Genomic DNA, 16,959 nt, shown 5'->3' on the forward strand with positions numbered 1-16,959 from the left:
GCATTAATATCTATGAATGAATGAATGAATGAATGAATGATATTTTGCCTTGGGATGTTCATTCTCCTTTTTTTTATGCCAGATTGTAAGGTGGTTTTCTTTTTTATTTCAATTTTTCCTATACTTGTTTCCCCTACATGTTCTATTAGATTGTAGTGCTGGACTTGCTGTTCCCGAGGACTTTCCTAAAGGCTGCTTTAGATTTGTGGCAGTGGAAATGGGGGATGACAGAGTGGGTGAGGTCAAGTATGTGAATGTAGGTAGAGAGAGGGATTTTGATGACAGTGGCTAAAAGCCCCACTTAGGACTCTCTGCTCTGTTTTGCTTCTCCTAGGTTTTCATCACTGAAATGGAAAAGAATAAGTTGAAGCTGCAGGGTCTCAACAATTACCCTGGTGGTGAGTAAGAAACTCACGGATCTAGAAATAGAGTCTACCACCATAGGCTCATTTTATTCTTGATCATCTGAACTAATGGAGGGGAGAAGATGAATAAATAAGCCAAACATGTTTCATTATGCTCCTGCCTGGATACCAATGTGCTCTATTCCTGACCATGATTCTATTTTTGCTCAGTCTAGTTTCATGATATGAACAGAGAGAAGCTAAGTTGAAGTACGTAATCCACAGTGTGGGTAGTTCATTCACAAATAGATGTCTATATATTTTTTTTTTCATAAGCTTGCTAAGCCATTTACTCTTTCTGATTTGAATGGAGTGCCATCTAAATGGGGTTACTTATTAGTAATCATAGAAGATACATCTCAGTAATACCAGATAATAATAAGTGGATTAAACCAATGCTACTCAAACCTGAGTAATCATTGGGATTGTGATGGAAACTTTAAAACAAACAAACAAACAAAAATATGTATGGCCCAACTCTACAGATTCTGATTCAGGAACTTTGGGTCTGGGCCAAACATGTATATTTTTCAATGCTTCCTGGTCAGTTTTGCTGCAGAACCAGGTCTGGGGGTCACTGGACTAAACCAATCCTGGTAGTTGTTGGAGAAGGATTAACTTTGTCTTATAACTCCATTCCTGTAGAGGAGTTTGAGTGGACTGAGATGGAACTGTGTCATGACAACTAGGATGTGTACTTCTGAAATAGTCTTTTAATTCACAGTGTTCTATAGATGTTAAGAACATCAGACATTCAACTAGCAATAGAAACTATTAGGATATTTTCTATTAGGGTCGAAATGATTTGCTTATACCCTTTATTAGAAGAGTTCACTTTTGGACATTCAGTGTCCAGCAGTGTTGGAAATGAAGAAGAGGAAACTTGAAGAGCTCTGGCCTGTGACTGCACCTCTTATGAGCCTATTTTTCTGTCTGTAAAATGGCGATAATGACAGACTGTTGTGAGGATAACTGGAGATTATGTATGTAAAAATGTTCTGTAAATTACGAAGTATTAAACAAATGCCAGGGGATAAATAATGAATGAGAGGATGGACAGACTCCCCAGGTGGCCTAGAAGAGGGAGAGATGCCCTTTGACTGGAAGGGAGCAAGAATGGCTTCATGGACAAGATGGTTCTAAGCTGGGCTTTGAGGATGGCAAGATTTTCAATGGCCAGAGTTGTTGGGGGTAGGGCACCCAAAGTGAAGAAAACTCACAGAAGCAAACAAATGCACTGCATGTTTGGGAAACCACAGTGACTCTAGGGAAGTTAGAAGGAGTTTTAGGAGAGGATAATATGCAAGAGGAACATACAAATGTCCCTATATCATTAATCTGAAAAATGGGGCCAGGCGTTGCCATTTACTTCAGTAATTTTTGAGGACATCGATAAAGGAATTATAGTACAGGACAGTAACAGACATTAATAATGATTAATGATGATGATCTCAGATTATTAAGGAAAAGTTAAACTATTTAGGAAGGCAGGGAAGTATGTTTCCATTATTTTAACTAATAAATAGTTAAAGTTAATTATGTTTTGGTGCTAGAAGAGACTCCTTTAGTGATTTCAATAACTTAGTTACCTAGAAGAACAACTCTTCTTTTCTAATAATGATGGATAAATGAAATATCACCATGCATTGTTTTTATTTTCTCCAAAAAATAATATAAGCTCCCAGGCAGAATAAGCGTTTTTTAAAAAAGTATGTCATCAATATAAGAATCTCTGTCACTTCTTACTGTTGTCTAAAACTTTGGCTTTTATTGTTACCAGAGGGAGGCCATTCTCCCCCTCCTACTTTTAGGTATGTCCTGGTACTTTTTCATAGCTTCTGGTACCACCCAACTGTTATATCAGGGGAAAAGATGCTAATGACCACTACTGTCCTGAGATCACTCACTGGGAAGCAGAATTGTATGAGCACTGGAGTCAGGTTGCCCACACACCTACCAGCTCCCTGGCCACCACTTACAAGTCGTACAACTATGGGCATGTTACTTAATAACTTTCTGAATAATTTTCCTCATTTGTAATATGGGTCCTACTAATAGTACGTATTGCATAGGATTGTGAGAATTGAATAAAATAATACATGTAAAGCACCTAGAGTAATGCCTAGAAATATTAAGTGTTCAACTTACTTTTTCCCCTCAAAATATGTTTCTGAGATTTATCCGTGTAGTTAAAGTTTACTCCTTTTCATTGCTATAATATTCCATTGTTTAGCAGCACTGAACTCCAAATGTTGATTGTGGAGGTGTAAAATGTCCTGTCATATACAGATAAGATATAAAAAGGAATCCCAGGTAGTGAAATTATGGGTATTTCTTTGTTTCATTATACTATGATAATTTCTAATTTTTCAAAAATTGGCTTTATCTATGGCTTTCAGAGATATTTGATTTTAAACCTGGTGGTAACAAGAGTTTACAGAAAATCCCATTCAGCAAGAAATAATAGTTGGTTAGCATCCAGGATGAGATTACAAGGTGAACTCATCTGTAAATTGACAAATGCAACACAGCAGGGACAAGACATGATAAGCTAAACTCTGTGTCCGCAAGGAGACTGTAAACTATACATTTAGAGTTTCTTTGTACCCAGCAAAGCTCTCAGAGATAGGTACTTAATTGAAGCTGCTACTGCTAAGGTTGCTCAGGGCAAACAGTGGCTATGGTGTTTTGTTCTGTACTGGTTTAAAACCCACCTGCCTTCTGTGGTTGCTTATGATAGTGTTTTCAGTCCCTCAGGGGACCAGGGAGAAGAGAGAAAATAGATTTCCTGTCCTCAATCTGATGGGATCCAATCAGGAAAAGATAAATGAGGCCCAAGCATGGATCCAGAGGATACTGACCCTCCAGGACTACCACATCATTGAGGATATGCATATCCTCTACCTCGGGAAAAAGAAACATGACTATTTGTCTCAGCTTCAGAAAACCTCACGGGTCTCTATCTCAGAGATTATCAGCCCGGGAAAGGCACATTTAGAGATTAAAGGAGCCCAGGCTGACCTCATTAAGGCAGTTATGAACATTGAAAATATGCTGTGTGAAGTTCAAGAGGAAATGGCAAGAAAAAAGGAGCGAGTCCTTTGGAGCTTGTCAGGTGAGTAACTTTCAATTAAGTTGGAAAGTCAGCCCTTCCAAATTTTGGGCTTGAGCGTGCATGTGTGTAAGTGCGTGAGAGATAGAATGCAAGAGGAGAGAGAGCAAACCATGCTGGGTCTGTTAGGCCATAACTTTTATAACCGTTTTTTGGCTCTTTCTACCAGCAGGGTTAATTATTAGTAAATGAAAACACACACACACACACACACACACACACGATTGGGTTTACTGATGATGACATGGATTGCCTAAGAGGCAATTATGAGGAAAGCCCAGGATAACCCAAGCCCAGGCTCTAGGGAAAAAAAGTACATCCCTAATTCTGCAGATGGAGCATTCAAATGCAGACACATTGCACTTAATTCATTTCTTTTTTTTTTTTTTGTGGTATGCGGGCCTCTCACTGCTGTGGCCTCTCCCGTTGCGGAGCACAGGCTCCGGACACGCAGGCCTAGCGGCCATGGCTCACGGGCTTAGTTGCTCCGCGGCATGTGGGATCTTCCCGGACCAGGGCACGAACCCGTGACCCCTGCATCGGCAGGCGGATTCTCAACCACTGCGCCACCAGGGAAGCCCTAATTCATTTCTTTAATTGAGTTTTATTGCAATTATTTATTGCTGGCAGTGTTAGGAGCCCTAAAATTACTTTGAGCCTTCCCACCAGAGTAAATTTCATTGGTACTGTGAGGTCCACTCAAGTATCACTCATTCAATGGGTCAAAATCCATCGGGATGACTGTGGAAATTTGGGTCTGGAGAGATCCTTTTAATTTAGCCCTAGAGCTAACTGGGAAATCACACCATTGAAAATACTGCCTTGGGAAATTGAGGCTTATTTCTTTCATTTATTCAACGAATGTGTATTGCATCCGTGTTATGTGAAGCATTGTGCTAGGTGCTTGGGATACAGTGATAAGATGAACGTTGTTCCCACTCAAAATCTAACTGGGGAAACTGAGAGGTAAGCAGGTTAGTTATGAACAGGAAGGTGAAAGTGCTCTGGAAACAACTAGGTGAGGCACCTAACCCAGACTTGGGAGGTAAGGGGAAAGCTTCTCAGGGGATGTGTCACAAATGGAGAAGTGAAGAATAGGTAGGAGTTAGTAAGGCAAAGAAAGAAACTTTCAAGAAATCAGACCATAGCTGGGCCTAGGTTATGCAAGACTTTATAAATCACATGAAAGTATTCAGTTTTTCTTGAAACAAATGGAGAGCCTTGAATGATTTTAAGCAAAGACAAGGTCAGACTTGTATTTTAGACAGATCACTGGTTGTAACATGGAGAGTGACTTTAGTGCAAAAATTCAGATGTAAAACTTCAAAGAATGCCTTATTTTCACCATGTGTTTGTAAAAATAGTTCAGGCAGATATGGTCAAAGTGAGTGGGAGTTTGCAATAAATGTATCCATAGTCCACAGAAAACCCAGTGTCAAAAAACATGGACAGAAATAATACTCAAGGGCTTCCCTGGTGGCACAGTGGTTGAGAGTCCGCCTGCCGATGCAGGGGACACGGGGTTCGTGCCCCGGTCCGGGGAGATCCCACATGCCGCGGAGCGGCTGGGCCGGTGAGCCATGGCCGCTGAGCCTGCGCGTCCGGAGCCTGTGCTCCGCAACGGGCGAGGCCACAACAGTGAGAGGCCCGCGTAATGCAAAAGACAAAAAAAAACAAAAAAAACCCCCCCAAAAACCCCTCAAGAATGAGACCCCAAATTATGATTTCTACTTAGCTCTTAAAATGTAGTGAATGTGGGTCTTTAAACTGACATTGACACTTCTCAAGAGAACAATATAGAAAATAACACTGATCTCCTGTAAAGCTTGTGGCATTACTTTAACTGCATTCGTAAAGTTGGCCCATTCTCCTAGCTGTTGGCAATTTAGTCATGTTAAGTCCCTTGCTCTGCTGCAAGGTGGCATTTTATGGCAGTTGATGACTAAGCAGTTGATGACTACAGCAACGTTTCAGAGGTTCATAGAGACTCACCCCCTCTTAATCAGGTTAAGATCTACACGAACAAAATGGATGATCTTGAAATGAGTTATTACTACAGGGAACATCAGCTATCCACCAGAACAGTATGTTTTAAATAATAGAAGTTAGGCAGAGTTATGTTCTTCCTACTCTCCTGCTTTCTGGATTGACAACTTAGCCCTCTATAAGTTTCTCTGAATTTATCATCTGCTTTTTGTGGTTAAATTGAGCCCACTCGGGCTTCCGTAGTAGCGCAGTGGTTGAGAGTCCGCCTGCCGTTGCAGAGGACAGGGGCTCGTGCCCCGGTCCGGGAAGATCCCACATGCCGCGGAGCGGCTGGGCCCGTGAGCTATGGCCGCTGAGCCTGCGCGTCCGGAGCCTGTGCTCCACAACCGGAGAGGCCACAATGGTGAGAGGCCCGCGTACCACAAATAAATAAATAAATAAATAGAGCCCACTCAATTAGATAATGTGCTAGGGATTAGGTCATTTTAGTATACTTGGTCTTAAGTCAAATGGAAAGTAAACTGAAAGAAAAGAAGCCTTTTTTGGTGTTTTCATATGTCCACCTGTGTATTTAGTCCAGTAAGGAGCTCCTTTGGGCAATAAAAGGTTGTCCCTTGAATGTAAAATAGGAAAGAAGTTAAGGAAGGAACGAAGGAAGAAAAAAAGGGAAAAGGAAGGAAGGGAGGAAAGACATGACACCATAAACTATTAATCTCCAAATTTTGTTCTTCTTGGTTGGGTGGCCTATGAATAACATATACTAAATATTCTGCCTTGCCCCTTACAGAAAGCACTGGTGAAAGCCAGGTTTATAATCTTGGATCTGTACTTATTAGCTTTGTGATATTGAGCAAGTCACTTAACTTCTCTGAGTTTAAATTTCCCTATTTGTAAAACTGTGTTAATTATTTCAGTGGTGGTTTGTAATACCCAAATGAGGTAGAGATACAAAACTGTTTTGAAAACTTTGAAGTGTTACATAAATGTCATACCGTTTTCCATCACCCCTTAACGTTTTCTTATGCTTATGTTTTTTTGTTGATTGGCATCCTGGCTAGAAATACAAACATTTCCTATTAGCAATACAACTATATATCATCATTACAGCATTGATGGGGGGAGTAAATATTAATGCTCTTTTTTCTCTTATCCCCTCAGCTTCATAATTCAAATCATCTGAAGACAAATTTATTTATTTATTTATTTATTTATTTATTTATTCTGTGGGAGATTCTGCCTCCCATGGGATGTATCTTTTTTCCTGAGCTCGATTAATTAATTAATTAATTTGCTTTCACCCCGTGGCATCTGGAACTTCCTGGACCAGGGATCAAACCTGAGCCCGCTGCAGTGGAAGCGTGGAGTCTTAACCACTGGACCACCAAGGAAGTCCTAAGGACAAATTTATTAACCCCTTGTTTTATCCTATGACTTATCATGGTATTACAGCTGTCCTTGCATGTCCTAAACATATGAGGCATACAAGTTAAACTGCTTCTGTATTCCTCCAAATTTTTATAATTTGTTTCATTTAATTTCTGTTTATTTATTTATTTACTTATTTGGCCATGTGGCACGGCTTGCAGGATCTTAGTTCCACGACCGGGTATCAAACCCAGGCCCTGGTAGTGAAAGCACTGAGTCCTAACCACTGGACCGCCAGGGAATTCCCTCATTTAATTTCCTTACAAACCTTTCCCTCTCACAGAGCACTGAGACAAAGTTCTATGTTACTCATTTTTAGGGCAGCAGACTGATCAGCAACCAGAAAACCAGAATCAAATGAAGGAAAATGCATTTTTGAAATGCCTAAAGCTTTCAACTCGAGAAATTCAGGATCAAAAGAAACAGTTTGAAGACTGTGGCTTGCGGGTTATAAAGGTATACTTAATGAAGGGAAGAATTTGACTTATCTGCCATCACTTGGTTCTACAGCCAAAAGAAAAACTCACCTGCTGACTCTAAGCTAGCTGCTCAATGACCTGGAATCCTAGGAACTAGTCTGAAAGGAGGGCAGGGATGGGCAGGTATGAGAGGTATAATTGGAATCAAATGGTAGAAATGCTGTCAGGGTGTACAGAAGCATAGATCAAGACTCAGAGATAAGCTATCTGCCTATCTTGAAGCAAAATAAAAGAAATGCAATAGCATTGATCACACTTATAATTATTTACCTATTTTTAGCTTTCACTAAACTATGAGCTTTAAGAGGGCAAAGACTGTGTCTGCAGTTGACCATTTCATTACCAGAAATCACATAGTGATTGCTCAGGGAATTTTTATCGAAGAATGGACAGGGAATGTTGAAGAGACAGAAGTCAAAATAGGAGAGGGTTGGGGCCAGGAGAGACCCTTAGGCAACTTTATATGAAAAGCAAATCACATGCAAAGTAATATGCACATAAGTGCCTTTATTTTTGAAGCAGAGTAGCAGGCAATTTAAGTAGCAGTTCTCCAGTTTCTTTTTCAGTTTTTCGTTTCCTTGGGCTGTAGGTGGAGAAGATAGACAATGCGCTTCTCATGGCTGCCTTCCAAAGGAGGAAGAAAATGATGGAAGAGAGAACCCATGGGAAACCTGTGAGCCACAGGTTGTTTCAGCAAGTCCCATACCAGTTCTGCAAAATGGTATGCAGAGTCGGCTTTCACAGAATGTACTCAGTGCCCTGCGGTAGGTGTCAGTCCCTCATAATCGGGGTTACTCTATGTGGAAGTTGGTGAGCAGACAGCAGATGACTCACCACTAACAGCATTTGTTGCTTTGGTAAGAGGGTCATTTACAACTGGGATTTAGTGGTAAAGTTATTTGGAAAGGGACATATTTAAAATTTTTCCTTCACATATACTGTGGCTGGTGGCTTTTATGTTGATGAAAGTGTTTGCAGTAAGAGCTACAGTTCACTGTTTTTCCCCTTTCTGTGTTTGTGTCCTATCTGCAGAGAGCACCCCGGAGCTTTTTTTTTTCTTATCTCAACAAAATTATTATCAACACTATCAAACCATCTTCCTCCCTTAATTAAAAGAGCATTTTCCTGAATATAACAAAGTTGGTCTTTTCTCTTCCATCCTCTTCATTTCCAGTAGCTGCCAGCGAATGAATTAGGCATCATCTCAGTTATGGGGGTTCTACGTGTAGTAGCTTCTGTGTCTTAGTTGTACAAAATACTGCATACTTTATTGCTATATTTTCTCTTTTAAATCTCTCCATAAGAAGCTAAGAAGTTTAGCAATCATCATGGAGGATACTAGCGAGGCAGCTTGATTTTGCCTCGTCCATTAAATATGTGGCTTTTTTTAAATTTTTTTTTTTTTTTTTTTTTTTTTTTTTACGGTACGCAGGCCTCTCACTGTTGTGGCCTCTCCCGTTGTGGAGCACAGGCTCCGGACACGCAGGCTCAGCGGCCATGGCTCGCGGGCCCAGCCGCTCTGCGGCATATGGGATCCTCCCGGACTGCGGAATGAACCCGCGTCCCCTGCATCAGCAGGCGGACTCTCAACCACTGCGCCACCAGGGAAGCCCAAATATGTGGCTTTTGATCTTCACCTTTCAAATACATAGCATGATCTTTGCTGCAGAGCCTACTCCAAGGCTTGATTTCTGGAAAGCAAAGGGTCTGGAAATCATCTCTTTGCCCCAGAGAAAACATAAGCAATACCCAGGGTAAAAATTGGACCTGAACAATTTTTCACCTGGGGGTAAAAATTGATAAATGAATCCCCACCAAGAAGTCTTGGAGTGTAACCAGGAAAGTGATGATCAGGATGATCCTTTCACTGGCAAAATCTTAAAAATTCACGACTTCCATTTGTTCCTAAACCCATTGTAACTGGCATCTCTGCACTTCACCCCTTCCCCTTCTATTTCGACTTAAACTACTCTAAGAACATCACAATCCTCATATTTTTCAAATCCAGCGAGTGCCCTCTTTTCAGTTCTGTGGCAGACACTGCAAATTGCCTACCTAACATCTGTGCACATATTTCTTCCCCAAATAGCTAAGACACACACCATCCTCCCAAGGAAGACTGTCCCAAAGTCTCATCTTGGCTTATCATCAGCCTCAAGTCCAGACAGTACTTTCTTAAAGCTTAAAGGCAAGGTAATTGTCCTACTACATTCATTATACAACGATATGAGAGGGAGCAGGAAAACCGCAATAAAAACTCCCAGTTCGAAAGGGGAGAAAGGAAAACACACAAGTCACTGGTCTATACCACTAACCACATGCTGCTGGACCGGTATAGTATTCTATTCTGGGAGTGGAGTAAGACCCTCGTTTTACACTCTGGGAAAAGTCTTCCTTATGTATTGCCGCCCTTGGTCATTTCTAGGTGAACTGCCTTCCAGGGGTCTATGGATTGCCCTAGGGATCTAGAATGCTCCCAGGCTACTGATAGCTGGACTTGTAGTTTTTTTCAGCCATATGATTCCTTTAAAAACTAAACAGCATGAGGCCTGTTTGTTTCTTGTCAAGTTTGTGTCTTTTTAACCCAGCGAAATATCTTTTGTCTCCATCTAGCCTTTAGCCTCAAGATTCTGGTCTTTTACCTACTGGCCTCTGTGCTCTGCCCACTTCCCTAGCCTTTAGCTTAACAGCTACTGCCTTGAGGGAATTCAGGCAATTCACACTCAGTGGGGAGATAATACTTATAATGTGACTTGTGCCAATGTGTCTGGTGAGAACGTTTAACTGAATGTGCCTGAGAAACCCTGGAGACATCAATTTTGTCACCACTGAGCAACTCATTTTTTTTAACCTAGTTTTCATTTGGAGTGTAAAGGCTCCTGGCTTTTTCACACCTGCATGGTTCCAAATTATGGGACTCTCAGTAAACTTAGATGCCACGTGTTGGTAGAGGGGGCTTCTATTAACAAAGCTTTATTTATTTTTTTCTATCTTTCTTGCATTCTAGCCAGTTCTATTCTGGATTCATCTCTTGCTTGTAAGACTTGGATGAATGCAGCAAGAATTTGCCTGCATGCTTGCAGTTTCTTTATTGGATTCATTCATTCATTCCATAAGTATTTATTGAAAACCATTCTAAGAGTCAGGCCCTGTGCTAGGTGGGAGGGATACAACGGTGAAACAAAATACAGAGTTCCTGCCCTTATAATTTATAATCTAGTGAGTCCATCTGTTGTCCTTTTTTTAAATGTTGGTATTTTCTGGAGTTCTGAAGGAACCTTCACTCTTTTTCCTCTACAATGTCCCCCCGCGTGATTATACCTATTCCCATGACTTCAACTCCTACCTCTATGGTGATGACTTGCAAATTTGTAACTCTAACCCCCTACGTTTCTCTGGACCTGCAGGCCCATATTTCTGTCTTTTGGACATCTCTACCTAGATGTCCCATAGCCACCTCAAACTGAATGCTTTTCTTGGCCATACTTTTCCTTAAGAAAGGGCCTCCCCCCACCCCACCCCCATACTCCCTAACCTGGCTAATACCCCCATCCATCTACCAGGTCTCCTAGGCTGGAAACTTTATCATCCTCCATAACTTCCTTTCTCTCACTCTCATATTGAGGCAGTCATGCAGTCATGCAGTCATGCAGTTCTAGTGATTCTCAATAAAATTCTCAGTCCAGACTTACCTCTCTGTTCCTACTGCTTTAGTTCATCTTCCCCTAAGCCTAGACCATTGCCTGGTCCTTTCCTTGCCTCAAGACCATCTGACCTGTCCTTTACTCTGCTACCAGAATTAGCATGCTAAAATATTACATGCCCGTTTAACATCTACATTTTTAGTTGCCTACAAGGTAAAACATCCAAGTTCCTTAGCAGAGCATTTAAGGCCTTGGACCCATGTTATTTCACCAGCTTATCGCTTACTATATTCCTCAACACACTAGCTGTGAACTTCTTAGAGCTTCCTAAATACATGCTGTATGCTTTCATGCCTCTGTGCCTTTCCATGTGGAATGCCTTCCGTCCTCACCCTTTCTGGTCCTGCGAACTCCTCTTCCTTCTTCAAGATATAGTTCAAATGGCATCTCCTGTTTGACACCTTCTGCAGCTCCTGCAGGCCCAGCAAATTGCTTCCCTGTGTGCTCCTGTACTTCCTTCATTTCTTTGTTACATCTGTAAATCTAACAAGTACAAAAATTTACAGTCCCACACATCTCAGGTGTGGGTCTTATTTTCTTTATGGTTCTATAACTGAACTTGAGCTTTCATGCGCCCATGTCCACAGATATGGAAAACTCCATCTTGACAGTTCAGGATGAACTCAGTCATTTTCAGAGTTTTCTTAGTCCATTTGGGTTGGTTTTTTTTTTTTTTTTTTTGCGATACGCGGGCCTCTCACTGTTGTGGCCTCTCCCATTGCGGAGCACAGGCTCTGGACGCACAGGCTCAGTGGCCATGTATCATGGGCCCAGCCGCTCTGCGGCATGTGGGATCCTCCCGGACCGGGGCATGAACCCGTGTCCCCTGCATCGCAGGCGGATTCTCAACCACTGCGCCACCAGGGAAGCCCCATTTGGGTTGGTTTTTTAAAAATATTTATTTATTTATTTATTTAGCTGCATCGGGTCTTAGTTGCGGCATGTGGGATCTTTTAGTTGCAGCATGTGAACTCTTAGTTGTGGCATGTGGGATCTAGTTCCCTGACCAGGGATTGAAGCCAGGTCCCCTGCATTGGGAGCACGGAGTCTTAGCCGCTGGACCACCAGGGAAGTCCCCATCTGGTGTTTAAACTCAGTTCCTGCAAGGCTTTGCCCTTTCTTCTCCTAATATCCCTGAGATTGCTCTAGATGGTGGGCAGGCATTGTGGGGAGGGTGGTCTAGCTTACAGCCCCCCATCTGTCCTCTGCCCCCAGTGTCCTCTGGTAGGTAAACCACCCTGGGATTTGGATGACTTAAAATTTCCAATACCCTTTGCTCTTAGTCTACACAGGCTGCTCTGTTTTTCATGCCGGGGGAAATCGTTTCCAGGCCAGGTCTGTGCGCCTTCTGCAGCACAGGAAACTTTTGAGTGTGCTCATCCTCCAAGCTGAAATGCGGGCTCTTGGCGGGGCTGTCCTCACCTGTTCTGGACATCTTCCCAGCCATTGCTACTTTCCACTCAAGTGCCAGGCTGGGTCAGGGGCTGCACTCAGCGGGGTCAGGCAATGGTCCCTTCTGCTGTGGAAGTGCCCCCAGTTTTTCTGAGATTTCTATTATTCTGCTGCATCTTGGCTCCCAGGGCTCTTTCAAGGGAGTGGGGCAGTAAAGTGAGCAAGTTCTCAGAGTCCCTAAGAGTTCTAGCTGTGTCCTCTCTGATCTTCTCTTCCCACCAGGTAGAAGGAAAAACTTTTATCTTTCTTTTTAAAATTAACGTATTTATTTATTTATTTTTGGCTGAGTTGGGTCTTTATTGCTGCGTGCAGGCTTTCTCTAGTTGCACAGAGCAGGGGCTACTCTTTTTTGTGGCGCACAGGCTTCTCATTGCGGTGGCTTCTCTTGTTGTGGAGCACGGGCTGTAGGCGTGCGGGCTGCAGTAGTTGTGACACGTGGGCTCAGTAGTTGTGGCTCACCGGCTCTAGAGCACAGGCTCAGTAGTTGTGGAGCACAGGCTTGGTTGCTCCGCAGCCTGTGGGATCTTCCTGGGCCAGGCCTCGAACCTGTGTCCCCTGCATTGGCAGGCGGATTCTTAACCACTGTGCCACCACAGAAGCCCAAAACTTTTATCTTGAAGTGAGAAAACTGCTTTAGAATATTTTGTATTTTTTCCTCTCTCATATATGGAATAAACTCCATGCTCTAAATCCTTCAGGCTTTTAGCCTTTTGGTTCAAAAAAACTTTTTCTCTCTCAGAAAACCTAACTCTGAAAGCCAGACTTTTATGACTATATTCTCTGCTTGATTAAAACTAATTTTGTCATTTATGTATACATACATGTATATATCATATATATGTATATTGAATTGAGTTTGTTCTAAATTTTATTCTTTTTGCCTCTGAGGTGATAAGTAGCAAGAACTCAATGGGTAGAGAGGAACGAGGAGCAAGAAGAAACTCCCCAAAAAGAAATCTTTGAATTTTATCTCAAAATATTTTCTTGCCACATAAAACTGTACTGTATTTTATCTGTTTACATGTGGGGAGTTCTCTTTGTGAACATGTCTTAGCCACTTTTGAAGCTCAAGTCCATCATGGTAACCACTGGCCACATGTGGATATTGAGCACTTAAAATGTGGTTAATCTGAATTGAGATGTGCTGTAAGTATCAAATACATACTGGATTTTAAAGACCACTGCCAAAGAAAAGAATGTAAAATATCTCAGTAATTTTTATGTTGATTACATGTTGAAATGATAACATTTTAGATATAATAGGTTAAAAATATATTATTAATTTTACCTTTTTTAATGCAGCAACTAGAAAATCTAAAATTACATATGTGGCTTCCATTACATTTCTATTGTTCAGTGCTGCTCTAGACCCTGAAACAGTGCTTGGTTATGTCCCAAGAAAATGTAAAGAAAGAGAGAGGGAAGAATGGAAGGGAAGGAGGGAGAGAGAATATGGCTTCAAAGAAGTTTTCCCTTTTTTCCCCCTCTAAGTAGGGGTAGAGAGGGCATTAAGCAGGGATTATTACCTTGAGGACCAGAGTTTGGCCCTCAGCTTCCTGAGAGTTCTTAATATTCCAGAGAAGAGAAGACAGATGGCAAGCATTTATATCAGTGTGGAGAATATTCATTTCCAGTGGTTGGAATAGGGTACATCCTCCTTGTATCACAGTATTAAGGATGCCTGATGAATAGAAAACTTCCTGGTGAGCATGGACCTAGATCAAAAGCATGTAGAAATTCTCTGTGGGCTATTTTGCCAGGCTCATGCTCTGGGTGATCACTGCCTATTTCTGTTGGCCCCAGCCTTCATGCTGCTTCTCAGTGGTTCCCTGTGCCCCACTGACCTGCTCTGGGACTGGCCCCAAGCCTGATAGCCATTCTCAGTGTCCATGGCCCCACTGATGCCACCCCCAAACCAGGACCTGGCTATGTGTATGGATGTAGAGTTCCCAGGTTACAGGCCACTGTGGGCTGGGGTGTAGGGAGGGGAGAACATGGACCAGAGCCCAGACTGTTCTAGGCTCAGTCCAGCCTTAGGAGTCTTTCTGTGACAGGGTTCACTCAGTAACTGCCTCAGGGCTTGGTCTGAAGTCAGGCTGAGGAGTTGGGATGTGATGGGGTCAGCCTCCAACTGGTGGCTGAGATTCAGGGAGCTGGACACACCTTTTCTTTCTCTAATATTCAGCCGTGCTCTCTAACAGACGGGCAGGGTTTTAGCGCCCCGCATTGTGTCCAGGCTCAGGACACTTGCTCATACCCAGTAAAGTGACTTCAAGCTGCAGATCTAGAGAGGTTTCTGTTCCTCACTGGGGTGTGTCTCAAGAGCCAGAACTAATGGGGCAGGTGAATTATTACATGGTGTAATTTCAGGGACACCAGGGAAGCTGCTAGAACCTCCAAATGCTCCTTCCATCTGTCTGGTCAATACTGACATCCCTCAGTTAGAGATTCATCTATTTGGATTAGCTTTTGGAACAGGGAAAAATCCCTAGACTAGGCGCCAGTAGATGAGGAACCAAGTCTCATCTTTGCCTCCTATTTGAGGTTGGTATTACCACACCTATCCCTGCCCCACAGTAGAGAATATCCCTCTAGTAACCAGATGTCTGTGTCCCCAAAATCCAGAGTGTCTCCTCCTGAACAATGCAGCATGCACACTAACGTTACTTCATATGCTCAGTATTCCCCTTATTTTGACATATTTTTCTTGTAATGCTGTCCATGAATTTGGAAGACACTTTGCTTTTCTTACATGATTTTTTCACTAGCTCTATTCTCAAGAGTTCTAGACATACCCTTATTTGTAGCTTGTAGAAGTCAGGCCATGTTCTAATAGAAACAGAACCTTCCTTACATTATGCTGTCTTTATTAGCTGCTCGGCTGGTAAGTTGACTTAAGTCATACTCTCACTGAACCTCAGATTTTTCATGCTATGTGGAGATCCTACCCAAATCACATATTAATTGAAGATAATCAATGTAAAAATGCTTTGTAAATCATAGACTCCTCTATAAACTCTAGTGGTATATTATGATGTAAGCTATCATTATTTTCATGATATTAGTTTTAATTTGCCACAAGTGAACAACTTTGGGTGTCTTTGCTACAGACACAGGGACTTGAGAGCAGGAAGTGGTGATTATTTGGAGGACTAGGGAGTGAATACATATTAGTACCCAAATAGGCAATGTGATTTGTCAGATCATAATAATCTTTAATTTTTTTTCTCTTATCAGACCCAAATAATGGAGCTGGAATATACTTCACCAAGAACCTCAAAAACATAGCACACCGGATCAAGAAAACATCTGCCACAGATAAGCTGATCTATGTGTTTGAGGCTGAAGTACTCACAGGCACCTTCTGCAAGGGTCATCAGTTAAATATTGTTCCCCCACCACTGCATCCTGGAGCCGTAGATTGCCATGACAGTGTGGTTGACAATGTTTCCAGCCCTGAAACCTTTGTCGTTTTTAGTGACACACAGGCTGTGCCCCAGTATTTGTGGACTTGCATCCAAGATCATGTACAGGATTACTCAGGACAAATGATGCTCTCTCCACAGCAGCCTTGGAGGAAACTCTCAAGTGGCAGCTCTGTTGATTAACCTGCACATCATTTTAACAACAGGTATGACATTACTTTGAAGGAACTAACCAAATAATGACCATCGGTGACTCAAAGAGTGGTTTGAATATGTCAAATAAACTATCATCTTAGTGCCTTCATCTTTGTCTTCCTCTCTTGGGGTTGGGATGGGTAGATAACAACTAAAACACTCTTAGGACCTCTCCCTCTCCTTCAAATTGTCTTTTTATCTTCTTTACCATAGGTAATAGCAAAAATGTTTTACATGTAATGAAGAGATTTTCCAGTATATAATCCAATCCTTTTATTTTATAAAATGATGATAGTGTAACATATTAAGACAGCAAGATGATTTTAGATTTTCCAGAGAATCTTATAAAGGGCTTTATGTATCAAAATAAATCACTTTTGTCAAAGTAACTGGCTCTGAAAATTATGTGTAAAATGAACTTATTTGCAGTGGAAGGACACCAGACGGCCGATATTCTACTGCTACCCCTTTTGGATTCAGCTATTTCAAGTAATGCCACTCAGGCATGATGAGGCTAAATTATTAATTCACCAAATATATCTTGGTCACCAGATGTATGTATTTCAGTCACTTTCTCAGCTGGGGATACAATGCTGGACAAGACAAATGTCTTCCTAAAGTTTTCAGCTGAAATAATCAGAAAGGCAGCTATGGACAACTTAACAAGTGTGACTCAGTATAACAAAAGAGGAATTACAGATTCTTTGGAAAAATTTAAGGAGGAGAGGGATAAATTAATCTGGGGTTGCGAGGAAGTCCTTTTAAAAAAAAGTGAAA

At 41.8% G+C, this 16,959-nt stretch overlaps 1 protein-coding gene across 8 annotated transcripts in view; it reads left to right on the forward strand.

Moving 5' to 3' along the window:
• PARP9 (poly(ADP-ribose) polymerase family member 9) overlaps window positions 1-16,571 on the forward strand; it is a 30,368-nt gene extending 13,797 nt beyond the window's left edge. For all 8 annotated transcript variants that reach the window (XM_067034451.1, XM_067034454.1, XM_067034453.1 and 5 more), the window contains 5 exons: window positions 335-398; window positions 3,154-3,519; window positions 7,247-7,383; window positions 7,996-8,170; window positions 15,800-16,571. In XM_067034451.1, coding sequence (XP_066890552.1) covers window positions 335-398; window positions 3,154-3,519; window positions 7,247-7,383; window positions 7,996-8,170; window positions 15,800-16,170 — 1,113 coding nt within the window. In that variant the 3' untranslated portion in view covers window positions 16,171-16,571. The remainder of the gene's footprint in view (window positions 1-334; window positions 399-3,153; window positions 3,520-7,246; window positions 7,384-7,995; window positions 8,171-15,799) is intronic.
• Window positions 16,572-16,959: the final 388 nt, after the last annotated feature.

This window comes from Kogia breviceps, chromosome 5 (assembly GCF_026419965.1).
Source record: "Kogia breviceps isolate mKogBre1 chromosome 5, mKogBre1 haplotype 1, whole genome shotgun sequence".
NCBI lineage: Eukaryota > Metazoa > Chordata > Mammalia > Artiodactyla > Physeteridae > Kogia > Kogia breviceps.